Source organism: Tetrahymena thermophila (assembly GCF_000189635.1).
Source record: "Tetrahymena thermophila SB210 genomic scaffold scf_8254428, whole genome shotgun sequence".
NCBI lineage: Eukaryota > Ciliophora > Oligohymenophorea > Hymenostomatida > Tetrahymenidae > Tetrahymena > Tetrahymena thermophila.
In genome coordinates this window covers 352658-380445 of record NW_002476209.1, presented here as the reverse complement: position 1 = coordinate 380445, position 27788 = coordinate 352658, and the positions used below count along the sequence as shown (strand labels likewise).

Genomic DNA, 27788 nt, shown 5'->3' with positions numbered 1-27788 from the left:
ATTTCTATTTTTCTTAAAAAAATTCACTTGTAGACCTAAATACTTATTTACTTAAAAAAAAAGATGATTTAAATCTTTTAAAACAATGTTGTCTTGTGTTACTAATTACTTAAGGTAAAATAAAATACTAAAATTTATATTCAGTAACTATTTTTATTGCTCTATTTAATTCAAAAAAGACCAAAAATAAATCAACCAATGAATCAAAAAAAAATATTATCGACTAATTTTGAAAGTATAGAAAAATAAACTTCAAATTTCTTGAAATGTCAGAAGATTAGTTAATTAATTAACAAATAAATCAAATTATAAATAATGATTAATTAAATTTTTAATAATAGTGGGAATATAAATTAGAGTTTATTATAAAATTGTTACAAATTGAAGAAACAAAATATCTACATCCATCCTTCTTTTGAGGCTTACACGATTCAATTAAAAATTTTTGTCACTATTAAAACTTTTGGATAATAAATTTTTCCCAATCAATTTCTTGTAGTTTTAATTGCATAGCTTCTTGCCATAAATCAGCAATCAAAAATATTTATGATTAAGGATAACTTTTTTTAAGTTAAATAGCCAATACAAAGAATTTTTATTTTTATGCAACTGTATAGTTTTTGTCTTCATAATTTGATTGTACTTTATATGGAGACTATACTTTGTAAGGTGAGCCTTTGTCTTATTGCGCCTATATATTTACGTTACTATTCAAATTTTAATTACTATTTTAAATCATGTTGCTTTACAAATTTCCTGAGTAAGGTTCTTTTGTATTTAAAACAGGTTAAGATTAATAAACTCCAAAATTAGAATTATTTAAATTACTGCTAAAAATTTAATTTGGTTAATGTTAAATCTAATTCTATTACTAAATTTATATTTATTGCTATTATTATTATTATTACTACTATTGATGATGCTATGGTTGTATTTAATTATGCTATTGAATTTGATGATGCTGTACCAATTACTGTTATTACTATTGTTAGGGGTGTTACCATCTTGCTGTTTAATTTTTGTAGGAATACTCAAAATTATCTTAGGATTTTTCACTTTAACTTGTGAACTACCTGCCATGCATTATAGGGATGGGTGCTTATTATTACTGTACATCAGAGAATATTTTCTTTTTCTACTTTTGTTGCTAGTTCAGGCTTTAAGCATCTTCATGTAGGTTAGTCAATGAATTACCAGTATTTAATTTTTTTACATGATTTAATTAAGACAAAACTTGTTAATCTTAATTTTATGATGTAAATTAAAAGGGTTGTACTTAATTCTAAATATTTTGAATTCTTTAAGTTTATTAAGAGTCTAGCTGCTTTAGACTAAAATTAGAATTTCTTATTTAATTTAAGCTATTTTATTATTATTATTATTATTAGAATGATTATTATTAGCCTGATTATACTGGAGAAATCTAATTTAAATTAGAGTTTTGTTAGTACCTTGTTTACGGAGATTAATAAATATCTCTAGCATTGCTTTAAAAGGCTTGCTTATTAGGGGATTAAGCTTAAGTAAATATATTATTTCTTAGGTTTGTGGCTTGGTTTTAAGAGTTTGGCTACCTTGGAGGAAGTCCGTTATTAGATTTTAACTAGCTTTACTGTTATTGAATATTATGATTTTGATTTAAAACTTATAAATCTTCTTCAATTTTGTTAAAAATTTTTATAGGGTCTCTTGCTTTTGTGTTAAAAGCTATAGCCCTTTGATTTGTTTAGAATTAAGGATTATTATTTTGATTTATATTTTGTCGGTTATTAAAATTAGAAGATGCTATTGAAATTGCGTCTATGTTATTTGAGAAGTTGTTTAAATCTCTTTACTATTATAATTAATTGTTATTCATTTGGTATTATTGTTAATAATTTTCATTGAATTCATTATAGTTTCCGTATTTATCAATAAACTCATACTTTCTTTAAACGAATTCAATTACTTTTTGCGTTAGATAAAGTAAATATAAAGAAGAACTATGAGTATTTCTCATTAATTGTAAATTTATGTTTTTTACATCAAATTCTGCCTCTTATAAGGTCTACTTTTCTTAGTTATTTTCAATGCATATACTTAGAATATCTAAGATTTAATCATACAATTAAATCAATCCTTACTGTTATATGTTTAAAGATGGCATGTTTACTATGTGAGAACTCTTATTTTTCACCAGATAACGGATTTTTATTAATTTTTCATTTATTTTTTGTAAAATTTAATTTTTACTTAAATTCCTGTAATCATTTTTTGATGCTTCACAAATATTTGAGTGTTCATCTACTTTATCTGCCTTAATATACTCCTCACAGTTTATGCAAAATACTAAGTCTTCATCAGCAGCGACCTGCATCTATTAAAGTTACTACTTTTGGTTTTATATCCTACTTTACAAATTACTTTAAACACTTAATTCTTTGAATGATTAATATTTTTGCATAAGGTATTAATCATCTTAATTATTTGGAGAGAAATCTTGATAGTTTCTTCTATTTTATTCTTCATAATCTTCGTATTGATTATCATTATTTTATTTTTTCTTTTTAAAATTATAATTATTGCTATTATAATTGTTATTTTTATTTTTTTTATGAGAGCTTTGGTTATTATCTTTTATATTAAAATCATCATTGATATCAAAAGAGTCATCTGTATTTTTAATATTATCCATACTTTCGTCATGGCATCTCCTAAAACCTCCTATTTGACTCTGGTAGTTAATTTAGGATTATGGTTTTTATTTAGAAGCACTACTCTAAACACTTGGTTCAAATCTCATACCGCCATTCATATTAGGAAGGTTTTTTAGTTAAGATTTCTATAATCCATTAGCTCCTTAATTGATATGGTTTTGATTTGTTTTTGAATTGATAGAACGAGCTCTCGAATAATTTGAAAGACTTTTAGCATCATTTATTTCATTTCTGTTTTCACTAGAGCGTCTTTTCTTTTGATATTAATTTGATTAGTTTCTTTTCTTTTTATAGTATTTATTTTTACTATTATAATTTCCGCTATCATAATCATCATCATAATTTTCTTCATAAGATGATTCATCCTAATAAGATTCATTTTATTCTTAGATTACTGAATCAGATTCTCCTGAATAAGAGCTAGTATCGTCATCTGAAAATGATTCATCTCTCTTTTTACTTTTCTTGCTTTTTTTTCTTTGGCTTTTAGATTTATGCTTTTTTTTATTGCGGTGTTTATTTTTAGATGGAGACTATGATGTCCTTTTATCAGCTCTGCTTCTTTCATCAAATTAATTAGAATTATAGCCATATGGATTTTAAATCTTAAACCCTCCATCCTCATTAGAAGTTAGTTGCTTTGTTTGATTTTATGCTTACTAAATGATTTTGTCAATGTCTGAAATGAGGGACTTTATATTACTTTCTCCTTAAGTAGGAAAGTTTCTTTGGTAATTATTTGAAGATAAATTTGAATCGAAGTTAACCATTTTTGAGCTTGTATTAGCACCACCAACATTCAAACTTTTAAACTAATCTTCTAGCTATTTTAAAGTCTGATCAGATTAATGAACTAAATCTTTTAATGTCTCTCCATTCTCTTGCTTAAAGTTAGTTTGAATTTTTTATTGCTAATTTCTATTGCTATCATAATTAGTTTTTATATTCAAACTATTTTGAGCATTTTGTTAGTTTTATTTTGAAATTCCAAAAAATGGTTCATTTTATTAATTATTAGATGCATTATTTGAAACAAATGAAACATCATTAGATGGCTTTTCAGAATTTATTTTTGAAATTTAATCTCCACCAAATGAAACCTGCTTTTACTATGGTGGCTTAATACTAGCCGCTTAATTACCAAATTAATTGTGGGTAAACTAAAACGAATTCTATGAGTTAGTTATGTTTTACAGAGCTTTCTAATTGGTATTGTTGCCCGCCAACTACTTACCTGCTATTTGATTATTATTAAGAAGCATACTCCCTCAATAACCTATTTTACAATTTATCTGACACCCTTTTAGATATAAATTCTTACTTTATATTATTTGATTTTTCACTATTTTTCAAAATAATTGGTAAAGTTTTTGATAATCAATAAATAGCCTATAACGTTAACATTAATTCATTTATTAATCTATCTTCAAATATTATATATTAAAAATATGCATTGTTGTTTAGATTTTAATTCACATTTATTCTTTTTATTCACACAAAGAAAAATTTAAAGTTTATATTTTTATTTATATTTTTAAAGTTTTCATTCTTCATACGAAGCTGCATAAGCAATTTATTCTAAATTTCAACCGACTATATCTTTATTATACATTCATATTATAGTTGTTTATTATATGAAGATAATTTAAATCATTTAAATACTTTATAGTTTCTGTTTTAGACCTAAATCTTAAGACGAGTGTTTAATTGGTAAATAAAATTCATTTTGTGATACTTCTTATTTATTGATTTGAAAATCCAAAAAGAGTTTCTTGTGTTTTTTTAAATAAAATTTATTTATAAATATTTTAAAAATGTTTTTATTTTTGAAAAATATTTAATTGAACTATTTGCTTTTTTAAGCTCATAAAATTAAAAATAATCCATATTTTTTCAAATTAAATTTTTTGAATAATGACCTATTTTAAGGAGTAAATTGTCAATATAAGGTTTGTATAAAATTAAATTAGCATACAAAAAGATGAAAAAATAGATGAGAATAAAAGAGGGAAATCAATTAAAAAAAAATGTAAAAGCAATAGCGAATGTTTACTTAAATACTCACCTTAAATTTACTTTAAACACTAATAATTTTAAAAAATATTATTTATAAATATTTAAAAACTGATAAAAATAAAAATGAAAGCGCTAAATATGGCTACTTCTCGATTTAATTTTTAAAATTATTGTTAAATTTAACAAAAAAATTTCTTTAAAAATGAGTTTTTTTAATTTCAATTCAGTATTTAAATGAAAAAAATTTAAAATTGGATTTAATGAGGTTGCTAGCAGACATTACAGATATACCTTGAAGATTTGATTGTGAATTGAGATAGAATGGGTAAATTAGTAAAAAAATTAAATATAATATTATGAAGGTGGATTTAAATGTTAAAAAGTTAGTTAAACTCATGAAATATGAATTTACAGTAAAACGAGTGGTCAGTTACCTATTTAAAAAAAAAATACTCAAAATTTATTGCTTAGAGGTCTTGAAAAGAAAATTTACAATGATTGAATATTTATAATATTATTAATTCAAATAGATAAATTTGAGTACCTCAATTCTAAGGCATTTAATATTATTAAAAGCAGAAAGAGAGTCTTAATTTTATATCAATTTAATATTGAAGAAATAAAAAAAAAGTAAAAACCAAATAAAGAAAATTCAAAGGGATTAAGAATTAAATTTGATAGGTAAATATGAAGATAGACTCTAAGCCTACTGAAAAGAGCTCTTTAGTTGTCAAAAGAGAAGGAAACTCACCAGAAAACTCTAGCAACTCTTTAACAAAAAAAAATGAAGGAGTCTCATAGCAAAAAAGTACCTCCTCAAAGTCTGATGAAAAAATAGATCCCAACCAACATATTTATGAAGCAGTTTGGAGAATAACTTTCTTAATTATGCTTTTTATAGGTCTCGTATTGGTAGAAAAAGTGTATCGCTTTCACAATGATCCTGCCACTATCCATATACCTAAAGGATCCATCTATGATTTCTATATTTCTGTTCTCACAGCATGCGCAATTGCCATTATCAGGTTCTTTATTAAAAAAGTATTTTAGAAAAAAATCTATGACCTGCTAGGAGAAAGAAGAAAGAAAACTTATGAAGAAGGGATGAAACGTGCTGACCAGCTATGCAAATGGTCATTTGACATTATTTATTATACTTTATCTACAGTTATTGGCTATCTAATTGTAAAAAACTAAGCTTTTCTTCCTCCTACTATGTTAGGGCATGGATAATGCAGTAACCTCTTCATGAAATACCCTGAAGTTCCTTAGATTCCATATCTTAGACTTTTCTATTTAATTTAAGCTGGTACCCATCTCTACACCTTAGTCTTCTAGCTTATAGCTAAACGCAAAGACCCTAAATTCTACGAGTATTCTCTTCACCACTTATTGGCAATGTTTTTAATATGGTTTTCTTACATGATGAATTTCTTAATCGTAGGTACAATAGTCCTAATCTTGCACGACCCCTGCGATGTCTTCCTTGTAGCTGCTAGAGCCTACAATGATCTTAAATGCAGAGTAATGGCTTTCAATGCTGTTCTTGTTTGTATTTCTTATCCTCTTTGGTTATATACCAGAAACTTTATATTCCCCTAATGTGTCATTAAGTCTTGCTATGACTTTTTTATAAACTTTGATTTCGAAAATCTTCCCAGAGACATATTTTTCCTTCCTTGCCTCTACATGCTTGTGATGCTTGGCGTACTAGCAGTTATGCACATCTACTGGGCATACTTTTATAGTAAAGCTGTATTAACATTCGTTTAAGGAAAAGAAAAAAATGGCTACGATTGAAACATTAATTTGATTCGAATATTATATATATTATATTATACATTTACTAAATATTAGTTATTATTCTTAATTTTATTATTTTTATTTCTATAAGTATACTAAAATTTGTCAGAGAAATTAAATAAAACATTATTACAACTAATAAACTGCTTATTTAATTTGTAAAAAATTTTTAATTTAATTGAATTAAAATAAAATGAAATTTTTATTCATTTTTTTGGAAAATTTGAATTATTTTTATGAATTAAACAAAATTTGAAAGAAAAATTATTTTTATTAATTTATTCAAAAATTTAAATAATTTAAAAATATAATTTTTTTTTAATTTGATAGAAAATACTAAAAATTAATTCTAATAAATGTTAATGTAAAAATTTGAAATTTAGAATTAAACTATATGAAATTAACTACATATTGATATTATCCTTAAAAAATGTTATTTTTTATTTTGCTCAGCCATACATACATACTTAAGTACTGTTAATATATTTTGAAGCAAAGATAAAGAGTAAGAAAGCTAATATCTTGCTTGATTGTTAAATAAAACCAATAAAGTTATATATAATCAATTAATTAATCAATCAATCTTGTTAAGAAAATAAAAAGAATGTTGATTGTAATATAAATTAAAAACAGCAATCTAATTTGTTAAGAAAAATAAGAGATTTTGTATATTTATTAAGTAAATTAACAATTTGATATTCAAAAAATTTAATAAAAATGGATTTTGGAGAAAAAGAAGTTTAATAGAGAGAGGAGAATTTTGAACCTCCCTAATTGTAGATTCCAGACATTACAAACGAGTTAAAGCAGTAGGATACTATTTTGAAAAATAAGATTGCAGATAGTGAAGATAATACATTTAATAAGTATTTGTACTACTACAGATAAAGGATTGATGTTTTTGAAGATGAGAGATCTGAATGGCTTTAAAAAATTGAAGAAATCAAAGAGAATTTAAAAGATAAGCATTAGCTTGAAACATAATTGAAATAGCTTGTCAAAACAATTGGAGATATTTAGCAATCCATCACAGAATAAAAATTGTCTACCTTTTCTGAGAGAATAGCATATCTAAATCTCTCAAGATTGAATGCTGATCTAAAGATCAAAGATGTCTAAAATAGAAAAAAAATTGCAGAACTCATTGCACTCACTGAACCTAAAAAAAATACAACAATTGTATATAAAAACTTGCTACCAAGTAATTTTGTTAGTGAATTATGAAGATTTATCATTTTTAAAAATTTTAAATTTAGATTCTCTTAAATAAATAGATTTCTTTATTTAAATTTCAAATTTATTCATAACAATATCAAAAGATTTTTACTTTAATTATCAAATATAAAAAATATTCAGTGATTTTATTTTAAGCATCCAAATAAATTATCAAGAGATAATTTATTATTAGCTTATTAAAAAATTTACAATCTTAATTTAATAGATGGAGAAAGAGGAAGAAATATAGAAAATGATCTTAACATTTATTAGCAAACTAATTAAAAAAGGTATTTGCTAATTATAATTAGAATTTTCAAAAAAATATTTATCTTTTCTTTCTTAAGAACTATTTAAGGTAATGATTTCCAGAGAAGCTAAATCACAACAGTTTATTTCCCAAATGAAAATTTAAATTGCATTGTAGTCGAAAATGAAAGTTTGAAATCTCAGTAATAGTAAGAGAGATAAATATTTTAGTCCTAATTTGAATCTTTGTAAGAGGAATTAAAAGTAAGAGATGAAGAGCTGAGATTAAAAGAAGAAAACGACAAAGTATATTTAAGTCAGCTTGAAAAAAAAGTTTAAGATCTTGAAATAAAACATTACAACTTGAATAAGCATTATTTTGAGACAAGAAGAAGATGCAATGACAGCATAAGAAAACTTTAAGATGAAAAAGATTTCTTATAGCAAAGACATTCCTAGTTATAAAATAAGCTAGAATTTATCAGCAAATAAACACAAATTGAGAACGAAGCACTAAGAGACCTTGAAACTAAAAAAGCTCTTGAATATACAAATAAATTTTAAAATTAAGTTAAATTTAAATCAGAGAAAATCGAGGTTATGAAGGTAAAATTATTTTAGATTTAAAAAATAGATATTAATTAATTTTAATTTTAATAGGAATAATATGCTCAAATATAAAATATGTACCAATAAAAGGCAAGAGAATTAGAATAAACTCATGCTCAATTAGTTGAGAGGTAATTATTTCATTCTTAAAAAAATACTAATTAAATGTTTTTATATTTAAAAGATATAATTTATTATAACAAGAAACTGAGTTATAAAAATAAAATTTTCTCTAAAATATTGAGGAATTGTAAAATGAGTTTTAAGAATTGTAGCATTTTTAGAATGAGAAGGGATTAGTTCCTATGAAACCATAAAAATTATCTAGGGAATAGGTTTTACTAAACCAACAAAGAGATCTTTAAAGATAACTAAAGTAAGAAAAACTTGAGAGATAAAAATTAAAATAGAAAATCTATCGTGAAACACTTGAACAATAATCAAAACCCAGATCTTAGTCAAAGAAGAGAAAGTAGTAAGGCAGTTAAAGAATATCAAAGGATACTGTTAATGAAGAAGATCTAAATGAAGTCGAACGTTAATTAGATGATCTTAGAAGAGGATTAGATTAGCAACTAGTTTGAAAAAATGTATCAATCAAATTTAATTTTCCAAAATAATAATAATATTCAATCACTTACTTATTCATATTTTTGTACGTTAAATTTGTAGCTTTAAGCAAATTGTTTTCAAGAATTTCTTTATTTTTCTTGATAATCAATTATCTTTTATCGTAAGGCCTACTTGATAAATATTATTTTGCTTTAAAATTTGAATTTAAAAATAATTTTATAAAACTATTTTTAACTTAACATTTCTTGTATAAAATAGTTATAATCTTCATCTTTTTAGAAATTATTACTCTACATAGATTAATTGATATATAGATGAATATAAATCTAATTTAAATCATAGTTATACTATATAAATACTGATTATTTACCTATTATCATTACATTAAATTTAAAATTTACCGGCTATTTTTCAAAAAAGTATCAATTTGTTAAATTAATTCATTAATTAATTAATTGATTTTGATTTTGATTAAATAATTTGTTTTGAATTTGTAATAAAATTCTATGAAAAAGATTGTTATAAGTAGGATATATTTATATTAATAAATTAATTATATAATAAAAACTTGTCTGTGTAAAAATAGTAGTTGATTAGAATATTATTATAAAATGTAGCTCTCAAATTCAGAGTAAGATATATTGAAAGAATTTAACAGTAGAGTTAAATCAGTTTCTTCTAACTAACAAAGCAACAAAAATTAAGTTTCTCATTAAACTAAAGGATCAGCGACTATTCAAACAAATTTATAATCAAATTCAGATTTAAATACAACATAGTTACAAAACGATGGTTTAACATATATTTAAGAAGACGGTGATACTTCTATAAATTATTATAATCCTTAAAAATCTTATAGCTCTGAAAGGTACTTTAAGTTATTATTATTTATTTATAAATAAATAACTTCATATCTTTTAAACTCTTTAAGAGATACTATTTTATATTACATTTTCTGTTAAATATTTGTTTAAAGCTATTTTATTTTTTTTTTAAAGGCAATAGCTCAGGTTTGGAGCCGGGGCAAGAGAATAAAGTTAAGTTAAATGCGTATTTGAATTGCAGCATGACGATGATGAAGAAGAATAAGATCATAGTGTAAACAGAAGTTTGCTGGATGATACTCGCAAATTTTATAGTAACATCAAGAAGTCTAACAATAATTCAGCTAAAAAATATAAAGTAAATAGCATCCTTCAACAAAAAAATAATGGAATAGATGATTAGAATTATCACACTTTTTCTAACAATATGTACAATACTATTAATTCAGGATACGCAAGTAGCACAAACCCTAATTTAAATAGTTAATTGTGCAATTTGCCTTCAAATATTTTACTAAACTCTTAAAATTAAGGTAATTTGAGTTTATTTCACAGTACTAACAACAACAGTTTTAACCAGCTCTTTGATAAATCTCCTCCTTGCAAGAATCTTCCTTTTATAAATCCTTATTTTTTCCCAAAAAAATATGTAGGGAGCGGTTAGGTAGGTGATTATTCAGGTAATAGTCATGACTTTAAAAGAGATTTAGCAAGTTAAGTTAGTACTTAAAATGCTACTGCACCTATGGTGAAATACTCTGACTTTTTGTTTGCCTATAAAGGTAATAATAATGAATAATTAAATATAAGCTACTCTAATTATTTGGCTGCAGTTACATCTTCTTCCTAAAGAAACAATTCTTATAGCAGTAACAATATAAATTCATAAAAATATCGAACTCACCAAGACTCTTAAAACTTAGATTATCAAGCAAAGCTAATTTAAGGTATGAAGAGACCTAGTAGTAAGCAACTTTCTTTAATATCAGATTAGCATTAAATAAGTAATATTTAGACTTAAGCTAGCTACAATCACTCCAGATAATAGCTTCATTATTAATTGCCTTTATAACATTAAATTTACAATAACTAATAAAATGCAAGCTACTAAAAATATAGCTCAGGTAAAAAGTATTAGAATAGAAGTTAATAGTCGCAAGATGAAAAATCTATCCTTAAAAGCAGTTTACTCAGCTAATTAAAAGATGAATCTTAAAACTTTTGCATTGAGGATGAAAGCAACTAAATCTAAGAGGAAGAACTCTAAAATTAAAACAATAATAATAATAATTTGTTCGATAAACAGTATTCTAAAGAAACTAATAACCAAAAATTAAACAACTTAGAAGAAGAAATTGACATTATGAATGACTTATAGCAAAACAATGAAAATGCTGCCACATAAATTGTTTACGCTGATTTAAAAAATAAGTCAAATTAGCTCAATCTGTAAAAAAATGAATTAGGTTAAACGTTTGAAACAAATCTAGCTGGTAATCAAAGGTCTGGTAGATTTTAGGTCACAGATTTTATTAATTAATTCAATAAAAACAACCGTTTAAAAATATATGGAATTAAAAATTATGAGAAACATTAAGAACATGAAATCTTTTTTAACCATGAAAATCCTTCAAAAATAGATGAAGAAGAAAGGTTTTTCAACACAGCTTCAAAAGGGAATTCTCTACACAAATAAAAGAAATACACTAAAGACGTGATATCTCCTGGAAGAGATCAATAAATTGAGCAAATAGAAGAAACAAATAGATAAATTAAATCTTTAAGCAAACATAAAAACTATCTTAATTACTCAGATAAAGAAAATCAATGCCTAAATTATTCTTAAGCTTAGTCAAGTGTTAGAGATTCATAATTTTAAGATTGCCAAAAGGTTCTCTTTACAGATAACTAAACAAAACAAAATATACTCTTAGATAAAGATTCTCTTAACTCTTCTACATTAAATGAAGATAGAGCTAAATAGCTTTTTAGTTTTTCTAAGCCTGAAAGCAGACTTTCATAATAAAATTAAGCAAGTTTAAAATATTAAAATTAAAATAGATTAAATTTTGAATAACAATACCATAAAAACACAAATAAAAATTAACAAAAGCTAAACTTAAATAAGTCTGAGGCTTCCTCTAATCAAGTTAATTCCTAATAATTTACCACCTTTTCTCCTTCAAAAAGAATATAAGGTATTGTTTAAGAAGTAAGCCAACAATCACTTTAAAATGGATAGTGTCTATGCAATTTAGAATTAAAATAGTAAACTAATGGATAAAATATAAATTATAGTAAAGTCAGCTAACCCTTAAGAAATAAAGAATCAATTATCTCAAATGACAGCGTATTTTTTATTGATCTTAAAAAAAATAACTAAGCTGAAAACACATTATCACAAAATCAAAGAACATATGAATATGACGAAAATTGCATATAAGAGATTGATTTAGAAAACTAATAAGCATACTCTTTAACCAATAGTAAGTATGAGATATCTAGCAGAAATAAAAAATAGTAAGTATCTCCATAAATATATTAAGACTAACAATATCATGTATAATTTTAAAACCCTTATTTGATATAAAATCGAAACAGAAAAAAAATATAAACTCCAACTCTTTAAGAACAATAAGTATAAAATAATCATAAATCTTAACATTCAACAGAAAGAAGAGAATATTTTAATTGTTTAGAACCTAAAAATAAATTTAATAATTATTAAAATTAAAAGAATACATAAAGTTTGAATAAGCAATAAAATAATAATAATAATATAAAAATAAGCAAAAATGTAACAGTAAGAAGTTTATCCAAGCACTAGCAGAATCCTTCTTTGAGCAAGGGAATGAGAGTCAAAACTCTAGAAAATGAAAAAAAGTATTTTTAATTTTATATAAAATAAACATTTATTAATAATTTTATAAAAAGGATCAGAAGTAAGAGTGTGATTGAGAATATATCTAAAATAGCAAATAAATAATACATCACTTATTTATTATAAAATCATGCCTCATGCTGTAGAAATTTTAGAAAAGAGTTAAATAAATCCTTAAATATCTGAGTATGTATTACTAATGCAAATATTTCAAAAAGTGTGTTCTTTAATTTAATTTAATATAATACTGATTTATATTTAATAATTTTATATAGAATGTATCAAAGTTTCAAAATTAGGTTTATGAATTTTATCAAAATAAATTTAATTTTTAATATTTCTTCAAAAAAAAAAATATTCTGAAATAAAATAAAAACATATTAGAAGATCTTTTTGATAATGATATATTTTGTTTTATGAGTAATTTTCTTAAATATATTTTTAATTTGTGAAGCCTTATAATATTTTAATATAAAGCGATATTCTATGGAGTATGGATTGAGATAACGTAAATTAAAACTTTTAAAAGAAAGTCTTAATTAAGCAAGTATTCAAGTATTATTTTTTATGAATATTATCTAAAAATGTAAATTTTTTCATATCTTTGATTTTTAAATAATTTTTAAATAAATTTATTATTAATTAAATTTCTTATATTCATTCTAATGCTCTTTTTACTACTATTCTTAATTGATGCTTTCACATATTATTTTTGATACTTTTACTTAAATATTATTTTAAATGGTTTATTTAAATATTATAAAATATCTTAAAATATTATAATAAATTTAGGTTTGATTTTCAAGTTTGATCTTTAAATTATTTATTTTTAAATTTTTCTTTCTAGAATAAATTTTAATTAAAGTATTAATACTAAGATTTCAAATAAGCATTTAATTGTTTACTAAAAATGTAAAAAATAGATTCCTAAATGCAAAATTAACCTTAAACACTCAATTTATTTTTAAGTAGAAAGCATGTTGTTGATATTTATTTGAATAGCAGAGAATATTCCAACATTATTTCCGATTAAGACTAGATTTAACTCAAAAAGTATGAAAAATAGTAGTTAGGTGCTTAATTCCTAAGTACCTTAATTTTTGGTGGCGCTATTGCTTTAAGATATTATGCTGTGTCTAAAAAATACTCTAAGTTATATGGATTTAACATACCTTTAATTGGATTAAGCAAGGTTCCTGCATTTTTTGGTCATGTATCTAATTTATTATTTTTGGTGGTAGCAAACTAATACTATGATAAATATTTGTTTCAAAAATCAATCCAAATAATATCTAAATATGATCCTGAAGCTTAACATATTTTCGAATTTAATAAAGTAATTATATGAGTGAAGCAAATATAAAATAAATTATATCAAATATTATGAATATATCTTTAAATATTGTATAAAAATTTAAAATAGCTTTTATTTGACTGAATAAAAACTAGAAACAAAGTAATAAAAATATACTCTTTTATTAAAGATTTATGACTTTCTATTTTTTTAAGAATCTAATTTATTTAGTACTTATTAAAAATAATTAATTACTTTTGTATTAGAATTAATTATATATTTTAATTAATTAAATATTCAATTCAAAAATAAATAATTTTTAAAAATTATTTTCTTAATTTGATAATTTCATAAAATTAATTTTAATTTACTAGGAATTTTGAGATTCAAATATCATCAATATTATTTTTTTTATATTCCTTTATTCAAAGGATAAACATTTATTTTAATGAAACATATTATTGCAAATCCTTTCAAATACTGACCATAAATTCTTTTAACTTTATCGAATATTTTTTTGAATAATAGAAAAATAGAATTAGTATATATTGTCTAATAACTATTTTTTAGTATATTGCCTTTGATTTAATATAATTAAAAATAGCATCTAGTATTTTTAGAACTTAAAATTTTTAATTTCACTTAAAGTCATAGTAAAAGTATTACAAAGTAGAAAAAAAGAAAAAAAACTAAGAATACTGATTTCAAATACATTAGCGTGTTTACAATTACAAATATTTTATGGAATAAAAATAAAAATAAATTTAACATTTTGTAATTTAAAAAACTTTAGGCCAAGGCTCAGAAGCAAAAGTAGTTCAATCTTATTTGATTGTTTCATTACGAAAATATTTGATTTATTTGTTTCTATTGAAGTTTGATCATATTATTAAAATATTCATATTAAATAATTTAAAGGTGAAATTAGTAAGCTGCGATGAAGGACAATATGCTGCAAAGGTTTTTTACAGAAACCCAGAAGATTCAAATCAACAATCGAAAGTCCTAAATGAAATAAAAACACTACAGATATTGAAAAGCCATCCTCATGTTGTTGAGTATTTTTAAGAAATAAGAGAGATTAAATAAATAAAGAAAAATGGAAAATAAGTTTGTTTTGATTGCATTTTATTAGAATATTGCGAAAATGGATCTCTTTTTGAGTGGATTGAAGGGACAGGTCCTTTTAATGAAATACTAGCAAGATCAATTTTCCATTAATTAATATAAAGTATTGAATATATACATTCCTAAAGTGTCTTTCATTTAGATTTAAAGCCTGAAAATATTTTACTAAACAGAAATTATTAAATTAAGATTACAGATTTTGGATTAGCTCAAAATGTTTCTGACAAAGAAAGTATATCAAAAATTAATAATGTTTATTTCAAGCCAACCGTATACCATGCTCCTGAGTTATATGAATAAAATCTAAAAGATTTAGCTGCTATTGATATATTTTCACTTGGTGTCATATTGTTTATTCTATTAACAGGGCATCTTCCTTTCAAAGAAGCTTCACCAGAAAATTAACATTTTTAATTCATTAAAAACAATCAATATTCTTAATTTTGGAAAATTCACTAAAAAAATAAAGGATAATAAAATTTCTTTTCAGAAGAATTGAAAGATTTTTTGTAGTAACTATTTGAATTTAATCCTGAAAAAAGATTAAAAATTGTATAAATAAAATAACATGCATGGTATAATAAAAGTGTTTTGTCTACTAAAGACATTTATGAAGAATTTGAAAAGAAAAAGCAAGAATTTCTTCAATATAAAGAAGAGCAGCAATTTGAAAAACGTTATTAAAAAATAGGAAAACTAAAATGTGATATTTTGAATTAAATTAGCTTATAGTCTACTTACTGGTGAGCTGATTGAATACTTTATATACTAAATAAAACTTTCAAAAATTAATCAAAAATTGTACATTAAACTTATATAATAATTTTAATATTTATGTTTAAATATACTTTTAGTTATTTGCTTAATTTTTATCTCTAATGAGCTATTCATAAATAAATAAATAAATTTATTTTTTTAAATATTTTGGCAATATATTTATTATAAGCTTCCACTATAAATTTTAATTATTTATCAATAAGAAAGGTCTAAATTTTATTTTTATTTTTTTTCTAATAGGACCTAAATTAAACATTTTAATATACCTAAAACTAAATAAAAAATATGTAATAAATATTATTAACAATAAATACCTTTGTATAACTTATTGTTTTTTACTACCTTAAGTTGTTATTATTTTCAATTAAATTTCAAATCATACTTAAACAATCAAATATTTTTTGAAATAATTTGAATATATTTTCTTACTTTAATCATTGTTAGTCAATTAAAAAAATAAAATATTATTTGTTAATTTTTTAGATTTAAAATAAGATATTTTAATTGAATTTTTATACAAAATAACTAAATTTAAATTATCAAATTATTTTTTTTAATTTTATAAATCTTAATTTTTTATAATCATAATTTTTTATAATTTGTTTGTTATTTTATCATTCTTATTCAAGTTTTTCAGATGCTTTTTTTACTGAAGCTAAGTCTTATGCCATTTGCCATACTGATTTAATTTGGAGGGCCTCTTTGCTTAAAAAGTTTAAGCCTGCAGAATTAAAATTATAGTATCCAGTAGGTGCTAACATTGAATTCCACTCAGTGTATCCCCACCAATCCCAGCAACCTTTTTTTTGTATTTAAAAAAGCTTTAATATAACTCTTATGAAAAATTCTTGTTACCCTCAGGGTTGAAAGGGAAAACAGGGCTTTTAGTTGTTTAAGGATATAGTACAACAATGTCGTTGGCTTCAGCTACATCATTAATGCCTATCATTTTAATGTAGTTTGTACCTAAAACCTCAACAGATTGCTTACAGCCATGGAAATCTAATATTTTATTATAAAATAAATTATAAAAGAAATATTTAAAAGTGTTTATACTGATATGAAGACGGCACTTCTTTTTACCATCAGCACAATTAGTGGGAATATATACGTAACCACTTGAGTATAATGATGTCATAAAGCTAGAAAAATAGTTTTGTTAATTAAATTCAAAGAGATTAGAATCAACTGCTTTGGTACCAGCTTTTAATTTTCCATTATATAAATAATTAAGACTCTCATAAGCTTAATTGTAGCTACAATTATTTATGTAAGGAGATCCTTTAAAGTCACAAACATTTCTTTTATTTAAATTTAAAAAGCTTATTATATGTTTAAATGTAATTATTGAAATATAAATTTAACTAAATCTCAAATATTATTTTAAATTACCCGAAACCATTTGTAATATAAGCGTGTTCTGCAGGGATATCATAAACAGTTTTTAACTGAACACCAAGTTTAGTAAGTTAATCTTATAAGTGTACACCGTTTAGAGGGAGTACAGTTGTGTCTTTTAAGCCAGCGAAAATGTATGATTTAGCGCCTTTCAAGTTAGAGACATCATCAATTTTTTAATCCTTGTTTAGTTTATCTATTGATTCATCAACAGATTTGATATTTAAATCTTAAGGGTTTGACATACATTCAGTTGTTGCATATATAAGATAGCCTCTAGTGCATCCAACAGGACCACCTGCTACTATTGCTGATCCTTTAATAAAAGAGGACAGAGCTATATGGATTTAACCTGACATGTAAGCTCCTGAAGAAATACCAGAAACAGTGGTTCCAACAAGATCAATATTCAAACCAGGAAGTTTTTATAATACATTAGCATTAACTATCAGAATAGTTGCTAAAAAAAAAAGCATAAACCTTTTTCCCATTTGATCTTTTTTATATCAATCAATATTTTAGTTTTGTTAATAAATTAATTTAATTAGGATGTACTATTATGTTTTGTTTTTTTATGGTAAAAACAATTGAAAATATCATAAAAAAGCAATAATTTATTAATCGAAATTAATTAAAAATAAGCAGTACAAAAAGTATGTTTTTTCTGATTCATTAATTTTGTTGTAAAGCTAATAATTACCTTTAACAAATATCCATAAATTAATTGTCAGATTGATTTTCTTCTACAGAAATTAATCTAATCATCCAAATTAATACATATTTAACCAATTTATGAAAGTAACTTAGATTCATAAATAACTATATAGCTTTAAAATTCACCAATTTATTAATTATTCAAAACTTATTTAATAAATAGGGAAAAATCCATTTTCCTCGTAACCTAGAATAATACAAAATAGTTTAGATATTTTATCATTTTATATTAATTAAAACTATTTTTTAATGTACAAAATTATATTTTTTCTTTTTATATTTTGTATAATCCTATTAATTATATAATAAATTTATAATATATTTTGTTTATCTTTTGATGTAGTGCTTTATAAAAAAAGATGAATAATTACAACATCTAAACATAAATCTTATCGTAAATTGACATTCTAATGCTGAGTATTTGTATGTAGTATGTTTGAAACTATAAGATTGATGGATGAATGGATATATTTAAAAATTTGACTTACAAAATAATCATGAGTAAGAAAATATATAAAAATACAAAAATTCTAATAAAGTAATTTTATTGCTATTTTTAGAATTATTTTTGGTATTTTAATTATGCTAGAATAAAATATTTAGAGTGCGAGTAGTTGATTTTTATTACAAAAATAAAAGCTTATTTTGTATTGCTACAATTAATTTGAAATATTATATTAATTATTAGCTATATTTACTTTTCTTAAAAATATTGCATCTATACCAAAATATGGAAGAAATTAAGACCAACTTATAAAATAAGGAAAATATGGAAAATTTTTATCCAATTATTGGTAATTTAACAATATAATTATTTTTTAGATGTGAATATTACTTTAAATATAGATTCGCATACTCATTTACTGGATTACACTGAATCATAATTAGAAATTATTCTTGAAAATGCTAGTAAAGCTAATGTAAAGCACATTATGAATAACTGTTGTGTGGAAGCAGATTTCATTAAAATTCAGCCAATTCTAAAAAAATATAAAGATAACTTTATATTAAACTCTTATGGGCTTCATCCATGGTGGTTAAACCAAAGATCACCTAATTGGCTGGAAAATTTGAGAGAATATTTGGAAAAAGATCCTAATAGTTAAGTAGGAGAAATAGGATTAGATTAGTTGAAATACGATCAAACTTCAAAAGAAGAATAGATAGAAATTTTAGAAAAATAACTAGAGTTAGGAATAGGTATTAAGAAATAAAATATATTTTTCTAATTAATAAAATTTTTTTATATGAATAATAAAGAACTAGATAGAGTAATTAGTGTTCATTGTGTTAGAGCTTAACCAGAAATGCAAAAAGTTTTTAAGAAATACTTTAAAGATCCTAAGAAAAAAACTGTAAATTATTAAACACAAATAGAAATGTGAGTAACAATTTATTTTTAATATTAAGGTAAATATTATTATGCACTCATACAGTGGAAACAAAGAAATGACAAAAGGATATCTTAAGCTTAATGCAAATATTTACTTTTCACTATCTTAGGGAATCATCAGGGTAAAAATATATTCATTTAAACTTAGTTAAAATAAATATGTAAATTAAATATAGAAACCTGAATTCTTGCAAGTAATTCCTTTGGAAAATATTTTAGTTGAGTCAGATGGACCATATCAACTTTGTGAAAAAGAAGTATCAGATTCTGGTTTATTTAGTGAAAAAGACTTCATAACTAACTAAAATAATCTTATACCTAAATTAGAAAAGATAAATGAACCAAGATTTTGTCATTCATTAATTGAATTCCTAGCAAAATTGCATAATAAAAGCAGACAAGAAATTGCTTAAATAGTATATACCAATTCTTTAAAAGCATTTAGATTAATAAAATGATAAAAAGTAAAAGATTACTTTAAGTGTATTATATTAAATATTTTAAAATCAACCCAATTCTTGATATAATATGCCAATTAATATATTTGATTACATCCATAAGAAATGAAAATTTTTATTTTTTAGACAAAAACTAAACTCAAAATTTTTGATAGAAAAAAAATGCTGAACAGATCTTACTCAGATTAAATTATCTAGAAAGATAAACCTGAGTGGATTGTTTTTGTAATTGTTCTTTAAGAAATCAAAAAATATGATTTAAATACTTACTATTTTTTATATTTAGTAAAAGATAAAAAATCTGATTTAAATACTTACTATTTTTTATCATTCTTGCAAAATTTAGTAAAAGATATAAATAGATATAGAGATAAATAAATAATTAATAATATTGATATTCTGATATTTATTTATAAATGTGCAAATTTTTATTTGTGCTTATCTGCAAAATAATACTTTTTTAATTCAAATATTAAATATAATTTGAAGTATTTTTATTTAATCATTTGCAAAAATCAATGTTTTGGCTTATTCAAATCTGGTAGATCATTCTTAATCATTATATCTTTCTTCTAATTTTCAATAAATAGACAAATATAATTTGATAAAAGTGATGAAGCGGATAGAATTTTTCTATTCTACCTATTAATGTTATACCTTCTTGTTTGGTGTATTAAAGACCATTTTAAATATTTAAAAATATAACATCACTTTCTAAATAATGTAATCTTCTTTATAAAACTTTGAGATCCTTTAAATAATAAGAATATTTTTCTTCTAATAATTAAACTAAACAAATAGAAGGAATTATTTATAAGTAGATATAGATTTATATGTGTTAAAATTGTTTCTATTTTGCAATAAAATGATACTTTTTTATTTGAAATAATAATTATAATTTTAATCATTTTAGTTTTTTTATTGTAAAAAACAATATTTTAGTTTATTTAAGGCTAATAAATCATTTATTGTTTAATTAATTTTTTTCTAACAATCATAGTAAAAAAAATATGTTTTTTTGGGTTTTTATTTTATATTTCTAAACTTTTTACACATTCTTTATAAGAGAAAGAAAATAAAAAGATTTTTAAAATAAAATTGAACCAATTTTAATAGAAATTATTTTATTAAAAATATTTGATAAAGAGGTAGGTAGACAAAATAAAAATTGTGCATATAAGTGCATTGTTTAATTTTTTTATTTCAGGATTAAAACTTTGTTAGTTTGTTTATTAATTTTTGGTAACTCCGATAACATATTTATTCTTATATTTTTTAAGGATAATTATGACTTATAATAATATACGTATTTTTATTATCTACTTGTAATTTATTTAAAGAATTATTGTCTTATTTGTTATATTTTAAGAGCTTTTTCAAATTGAATCCATATCTAATTTGTCAATATTTACAGTTTCAGGGTCATAACCAACTAAATCTGTAACCATCTTCCATACAGCAGCCATTTGAGCTCCGCTTTTGGTAACGTATTTGGTTGTATTGGCAAAGTTGTCAACATAGGCAAACCAATCCCAACATCCTGTTTTTTATTTAATAATTGAATATTATTAAGAATATATTTTAAATAAAATATTTACCATTTGGATTCATAGGATTAGACTTTGATGCCTTAGCTTGAGGATAAAGAACAATAATATTATTAGCTTCAGCTACGCCATTAAGTCCTAATTTAGTGACATAGTCGGTTCCAATATCTTAAGTAGTTTAAAGGCAGCCGTGGAATTAGACATACAATTTGCAAATATCTGTATTTTATCTGCAAGCAGTTGGCACATAAACGTAACCTTTGCTGTTCATAGAGTAATTTGAACCAATATATGGAGCTTAATCGAATTCAATCAAATTGCTTGCTATAGGATCGACAGCAGGGAAGAGGTCGTCATACAAAACACTTAATGAATCATATGCCATCTAATTTTATAAAATATAAATCATTTAGATAAATTTGAATTCATGCTAAAAAATGTTTATTTATAAAAGAATTAAGTAAAAATGATATCATTTTCACAGTTTAGTATAAGCTTTTATTAATTTGTTCAGCAGCCTAGGGATCACCATAAAAATATATAAAAGAATAGATCAATATATTGTAAAAACTTTCTATCATTAAAGGTGGATATATATTCCCTAAAGCAACTATAAGATAAATTGAACCTTAATTACTGAAAGATTTAATAATATATTTCATCAGAAATGAAAGTAATGATAAGAATTCTTTACATTTTAATGAAATAAATATTCAAAATAAGTGTAATATCTGTATGTATAATAAGATTTATTTATCTTAATCTTTTAGAGAGTATTATTAATAATTGCTTTCTTTTTATTCAGGCAAATAGAATCAATCCTTCCTTTATTCATGTTTAACTTATCATTGATTCATATTTGTCCATGACGTAATTTTTTGTTGTTTGATTAAATCATAATGAGAATAAACTAAGAATAAATTTTCTTTTAAATTTATGACATATTTGCATGTAAATTCCCTTTTTTATCATTTTTTAATTATCTTTTTATTGTTTTATTTAATTAGTAAAAAGCTTTATTTGTATCCTCATTTATGCATGCGCGCTGAAGTGGTATAATAAATAGATTTTTTTGCGCTAAGCTATTTAGTGTCCAAGAAATTAAAATAAATTAGCTCATAAATAGGCTAAAATATATTAAAAAACGAAATATATGTATTTACATCGTAATTGCAATTATTAATGTAAGGAGTGCCTTTAAAATTGCATTTATTACCGAAGTTTTTGGTAATGTAAGCATGTTAAGATGGAACATTATAAACAGTAGTAGTTTAAACACCAAAACTCTCATATTGCTTTTGTAAGCTCTTTACAACATCAGGCTTAACAACATCATCAAGAGTTCCACTATAAATATAAGCTCTAGATCCAGAAAGGTTAACGAGAGGATCAATAGCTCCTTACTTAGCGAGTTCTTCAGCTTTCTTATTCAAGACATCATTTTTAATTAATTAAGGGGAGCTCATGCAGTTACTCATGGCATAACCCAAGTTACCTTAAGCACACCAGTAAGGACCACCAGCAGTAATGGCAGCTCCCTTAATAGTTTTGGAAAAGGCAAAATGCATTTAAACAGCGAAAAAGGCTCCTGATGAAAGACCACCAACTGTAATTCCATAAGGATCGACAGGGAAAGTAGGTAGTTTAGCAAAACTACTACTAATCAATAGACTGCAAATTAGAAGAGTAATTAATTTTTTCATTCTCTTTGTTTTCTTTAATTAATCAATTTTTCTGATAATTTAAAATTATAGCATTATTGACGAATTATAAACCGTATTTGAATCTTTATGAGAATTGGATTTTATTATTGAATTCTATTAGATTCATGATTAATGGATAGGTTGAATAGCGATTTCTGCAATATTTTTGTAAGATTTTATTTTTAAGTAAGAAATGACACTTTATATGCAAAATAAGACGGATTTTCAAGACTAATAAAAAGAATAAAAGTATGATAAATATTTATTTATTCCTTATTAACTTGCTAGAAGAGAGTTAAATTATTTTTCATTTAAATATAGCTAATATATTAAATATAATATTTTAATTTAATTATTAAAATTTTAATTTAGAATCTGGAGAAAAAAAATTACACTATTGTAAAAAACATTGTCTTCATTTCATTGACAGCATTGATTAATGTAAAAAAATATTTTTTAAGTATTTCAGCCTTGAGATTTTATGACTTCAAATTTTTAAGCTAAATTAAAAAAAATATAATTTAATAAAAATATAAGGAGGGTAAAATAATTAAATATTCATTTTATGGTTTGTGATGTTGCGCGAATATATTATTTTAACTTCAAATAAATAGATTAAAATTATAGAGTATCTTTCAAACAAATTTATAGGTTAATCTATATCTTTAAAGGCAAAAATATAAATTAAAGAATTTAAACAGTAATTTCTTTATACCTGTTTTGAAAATAAGTTAAAAAAGCACTCGAAACTCAGAGTAATTTTATCTACCTCTTAAATATGTTATAAAATAAAACAAAAGTTAAATGTAAAATAAATACAGTTAAAATTTATTTTTTAAGGTACATTAGAGAAGAGTAAGTAAATGGAAAAGTTGCATTTTGTATGAAATTTGTATACGAGTAAATTTTTAATTAATATTCTGTTCAATTTTAATATACTTTTTTATATTGATACTTAGATATATATGATTATTTAATACTTGATTATCTTTTTGTTGAGCTAAATTTTATAAGAAAATATACTTTTTTTCATTCATTCTCTTTTTTATATTTAACTCTTGTTATTTTTTTTGGTGATTATCAATAATTCATCTTAATTGAATTTAAGTAGTCAGTCACTTAAGACAAATCATTATGCTTCAGCTTTTGAGCCAGAAGCAAGATCAGTAATCATTTAGAAGATAGCCTTCATTTATTTACCTTCTTTAGTAGCATATTTCAAACTTGTGGGTAAAGTATCAGTGTATCCCCACCAGTCGAAACATCCATTGGGATTTGAGGGCATTAATTATGACTTCTTAGCTTAGGGATATAAAACAATGATGTTATTTGATTCAGCATATTCATTTAAGCCAGTTAAAGTAACGTATTAAGTGCCAATATCTTCAAGAGTTTATTGACATCCGTGGAAGCTTACGTGAAGTCTGCACTTAGCACCATTCTTGCAGCTATTTAGTTTATTAAGATAATATTTAAAATTTAGTTTTATTTATAAAAGAAATAGATAAATTTAATAAGCGATAAGAAATTAAATAAATACCTAGTAGGAACATAGACATAACCATTAGAGTTCATAGACATGCCTGATGAAACGTAGGAATCTTAAGAGAATTTAATGAGGTTAGCAGAAACAGCTGGGACTGCATCATTGATTGTTCCATAAGCAGTTTCTAAGGAAACTCTAGCAGTGTCGTAATCACAGTGATTGATGTAGGGAGTTCCAAGGAAGGAGCAAGCCTTTCCGTTGCTAGGAGTAACATAAGAATGTTCACTAGCAATGTCGTATTTAGTTGAAACATTAGCACCTAATAATTCGAAGAATTTTTAAGTAGCCTTGACAACACCTTATTTGACAACTGTGTCTTTCTATTTATAGTTAAATTAAATTTGATTAAATTTTAGTCAAGATTATTAAATCAAAATTATCTTTTTTTGATAATCTTTACAAAACGAAAGACTTAAAACTATTCTTATGATTATCATTAAGTCTTTTTCATAACTTTTTGACTAAACACAAAATTTTGTTGTTATCAAAAAAACCTTTTTATAAATAATTTGAAATATTTACAGATCCACTGTATAAGAAAACCTTCTTTCCTTAAAGATTAGAGATAGGGTCAATAGACTTAGAAGTAGATTAGTTCTTTGATTTAGTTACAAGGGTGTTAACATTGATACTAGTGGGGATATTCATACAGTTAGTAAGAGCTGTGCTCAAGTTACCTTCAGCACAATTAGGAGGACCACCAGCAACAATAGTACTTGATTTAATTGTAGAACTAAAAGCTACTTGGAATTAAGCAGCCATGAATGCACCAGCACTCAAACCTGAGACTGAAGTCTCTTAAATGTCAACATTGTAGCCAGGTAATTTAGCGACGCAAAAAGTAATTAAGACTAATAATAATACTGCTTTTCTCATCTTTTTTTAATTTAGTATTGAATTTGTTCTTTTTGTGTTTTTTTATGATTTATTATTTACGAAATATCGCACTTTTCTTTTCCAATTTATTGTATATACTGCAAGATTTATCTATACAAATTAATTTTGTGGTAACATTTCGACTAAAAATTTAATTAAATACTCTCTTTGAAGATCCTTTTCTTGTAATGAATAGACTTCTGTAATTGGGGAATGATGTATAACTAGACTATGTATCATCCAAAATTATTTAATTAAAAGTGGTCTATCAGAAAAAATTGTAATTTTATTGAGTACTGCTTCTGTTCAATTAGATTTATTACACTATTTTCTGGTCAATTCTTAGAATATTTCCCATTTATAACTTAAAAGCAGAGCTTAAATTTCAACAATTGTTAAATATAATTTCACTCTTTCGATTTTATTTGCTAAACCAAAATGATATTTGTTTTTTGATTATCGAGCTCATTTAAGTTATAAAGTTTATAATAGATTTTTTGAATTTATTTTTCTAAGCACTTTCACATTCTAAAAATAATAATTGATTTTGCAAGAATTTAAGAAAAATCAATATAATCATTGAATTTTTAGTTAAGCTTTTTAAATCTTAAAGGGTTTTATATAAGAATTTTTAAATTAATTGCTTTTTGTTTAGGTAAATAATGGGATTTGTTTATTATCATAAATCTACTCACGTTTAGTAATCTAATGACAGATTTTATGACCAATTTTATCATTTTTAACACTATTAATTAGAGATTAGTGGGCATGAATTCTGTAAATACCTTCAAGTCTTTAGTAATCATAAAATTTTATGGTAAAAAAAACAACTTTCTTCAAAAACATGTTAGAACCCTTTAAAAACAATTCAGTAAAAAATAAAAATATAATATCTGATTTGTATTAAAATTACTTTTTTTAAACTACCATTTTTCCCTTTTACTTAAAATTTCCCATTTTCCATACAAAACGATATCTTTTCAATACGATAGAAAAAATCAGATAACCAAAACCTTACTTACTTCATTTGTAATGAGGAAAAATACTCATAAATTTCTATTTTTTTTAATATTTCTATTTTATTAGAAAATACTGCGTTTCTCCTCGTTTTATGAAGTTTAAAATGAATAAACTGAGTCATTTAACTGAATAAAGTAATCTAACATATTTGATTTGTTTTTTATTATAGTGTATCATAATTTATTGGATATCAACATATAAAAACTAGAAAAATGATTCATCAACTATTATTAATTCTCGTCATCAAATATATATAAATTCTAAAATATAAATTGAGTATTTAAGTATAATGTAATGTGGAGCAGTGTAGTGGATGGTAATTTATATATATATATTTAAATAGTTTATATTCGTATATTAATAGGATAAATAGATTATAATATCAAATCTTTTATATTCCTTTTCAAGTTTTAAAAAAGAATTTCTTAAAAGAATAATAGCTTCTAAGAAAATATCACTAAAAGATGATATAGACAAATTAAAGACTTTTAATATTTTATTTCTTTCTCTTTTTTCTTTAAGAGAGTTACATTTTGGCAGTAAATATATTTTTAAACCTTTAAAAAGCAAATCTCTTATGCAAAACAGTTAAAAATTTTGAATGATTCATCTATCTAAAATTGAATTTTAATTAAAATTCTATTAAAAATCTTAAAAATCAATTAAATATGTTATCCTATCTTATTTTATTGTTTTAAAAACTCCATTTTTTTTTTTAATTTTCATATTTCAATTAAAAAACCAGTTTTTATAAATTTTTTGGTAAAATTGAATAAAGACAGAATCTTTTGCAATAATACATAAAATTAGGGATAAAACATTGTAATAAAACATTTTTTTTTTCTTTAAGCAAAGAAAGCAAAATTATATTAAAATTAGTTACTTTTTACAGTACTAAATATATGAAATTACTTAAAAATCTTTTTAAAGAAAAAAAGGTGAAGACGTCTTTTATTAATAAACAGTAAAAAAATAAAAATTTTCTTTTATTAAATTTGTTTGTATAGTAATAAATCAATTAATTTCGTTCAAATATTATTTTGTTTTCTAAATTTAAATTTCATTGAA

At 23.2% G+C, this 27788-nt stretch overlaps 10 protein-coding genes across 10 annotated transcripts; 6 read left to right on the top strand and 4 right to left on the bottom strand. All coding sequences in view use genetic code 6, as the record gives it.

Moving 5' to 3' along the window:
- Positions 1-448: 448 nt before the first annotated feature.
- Positions 449-3958, bottom strand: TTHERM_000537199 (ATPase, histidine kinase-, DNA gyrase B, putative; the record flags this gene model as incomplete). The annotated part of the gene is made up of 1 exon (XM_012799808.1): positions 449-3958. One exon carries the CDS (start codon positions 3956-3958, stop codon positions 449-451), a length of 3510 nt encoding a protein of 1169 aa, XP_012655262.1.
- Positions 3959-5399: 1441 nt separating this feature from the next.
- Positions 5400-6512, top strand: TTHERM_00537190 (LAG1 longevity assurance protein; the record flags this gene model as incomplete). Its single annotated transcript, XM_001023529.1, has 1 exon — positions 5400-6512. The coding sequence occupies one exon, from the start codon at positions 5400-5402 to the stop codon at positions 6510-6512; it is 1113 nt and encodes a 370-aa protein (XP_001023529.1).
- A 720-nt stretch (positions 6513-7232) lies between these two features.
- Positions 7233-9172, top strand: TTHERM_00537180 (hypothetical protein; the record flags this gene model as incomplete). Its single annotated transcript, XM_001023528.3, has 5 exons — positions 7233-7716; positions 7957-8020; positions 8078-8585; positions 8640-8719; positions 8773-9172. 5 exons carry the CDS (start codon positions 7233-7235, stop codon positions 9170-9172), a joined length of 1536 nt encoding a protein of 511 aa, XP_001023528.1.
- A 600-nt stretch (positions 9173-9772) lies between these two features.
- Positions 9773-13052, top strand: TTHERM_00537170 (hypothetical protein; the record flags this gene model as incomplete). The annotated part of the gene is made up of 3 exons (XM_001023527.1): positions 9773-10029; positions 10160-12868; positions 12920-13052. 3 exons carry the CDS (start codon positions 9773-9775, stop codon positions 13050-13052), a joined length of 3099 nt encoding a protein of 1032 aa, XP_001023527.1.
- Positions 13053-13760: 708 nt separating this feature from the next.
- Positions 13761-14232, top strand: TTHERM_000537169 (kinase domain protein). Its single transcript, XM_012799807.1, has one exon. The coding sequence runs from the start codon at positions 13777-13779 to the stop codon at positions 14212-14214; it is 438 nt and encodes a 145-aa protein (XP_012655261.1). The 5' UTR covers positions 13761-13776; the 3' UTR covers positions 14215-14232.
- Positions 14233-14901: 669 nt separating this feature from the next.
- Positions 14902-16035, top strand: TTHERM_00537160 (Serine/Threonine kinase domain protein; the record flags this gene model as incomplete). The annotated part of the gene is made up of 2 exons (XM_001023526.2): positions 14902-14973; positions 15079-16035. The coding sequence occupies 2 exons, from the start codon at positions 14902-14904 to the stop codon at positions 16033-16035; spliced, it is 1029 nt and encodes a 342-aa protein (XP_001023526.2).
- Positions 16036-16679: 644 nt separating this feature from the next.
- On the bottom strand, positions 16680-17954 carry TTHERM_00537150 (poly (3-hydroxybutyrate) depolymerase; the record flags this gene model as incomplete). Its single annotated transcript, XM_001023525.3, has 4 exons — positions 16680-16864; positions 16921-17067; positions 17122-17366; positions 17458-17954. The coding sequence occupies 4 exons, from the start codon at positions 17952-17954 to the stop codon at positions 16680-16682; spliced, it is 1074 nt and encodes a 357-aa protein (XP_001023525.1).
- A 953-nt stretch (positions 17955-18907) lies between these two features.
- TTHERM_00537140 (TatD family hydrolase) lies at positions 18908-20028 on the top strand (the record flags this gene model as incomplete). The annotated part of the gene is made up of 5 exons (XM_001023524.3): positions 18908-18971; positions 19024-19377; positions 19438-19532; positions 19588-19692; positions 19747-20028. The coding sequence occupies 5 exons, from the start codon at positions 18908-18910 to the stop codon at positions 20026-20028; spliced, it is 900 nt and encodes a 299-aa protein (XP_001023524.1).
- Positions 20029-21404: 1376 nt separating this feature from the next.
- Positions 21405-23278, bottom strand: TTHERM_00537120 (poly (3-hydroxybutyrate) depolymerase; the record flags this gene model as incomplete). Its single annotated transcript, XM_001023522.2, has 3 exons — positions 21405-21568; positions 21627-21960; positions 22739-23278. 3 exons carry the CDS (start codon positions 23276-23278, stop codon positions 21405-21407), a joined length of 1038 nt encoding a protein of 345 aa, XP_001023522.2.
- A 1129-nt stretch (positions 23279-24407) lies between these two features.
- On the bottom strand, positions 24408-25700 carry TTHERM_00537110 (poly (3-hydroxybutyrate) depolymerase; the record flags this gene model as incomplete). The annotated part of the gene is made up of 3 exons (XM_001023521.3): positions 24408-24726; positions 24819-25144; positions 25347-25700. The coding sequence occupies 3 exons, from the start codon at positions 25698-25700 to the stop codon at positions 24408-24410; spliced, it is 999 nt and encodes a 332-aa protein (XP_001023521.1).
- Between the last annotated feature and the right edge of the window lie 2088 nt (positions 25701-27788).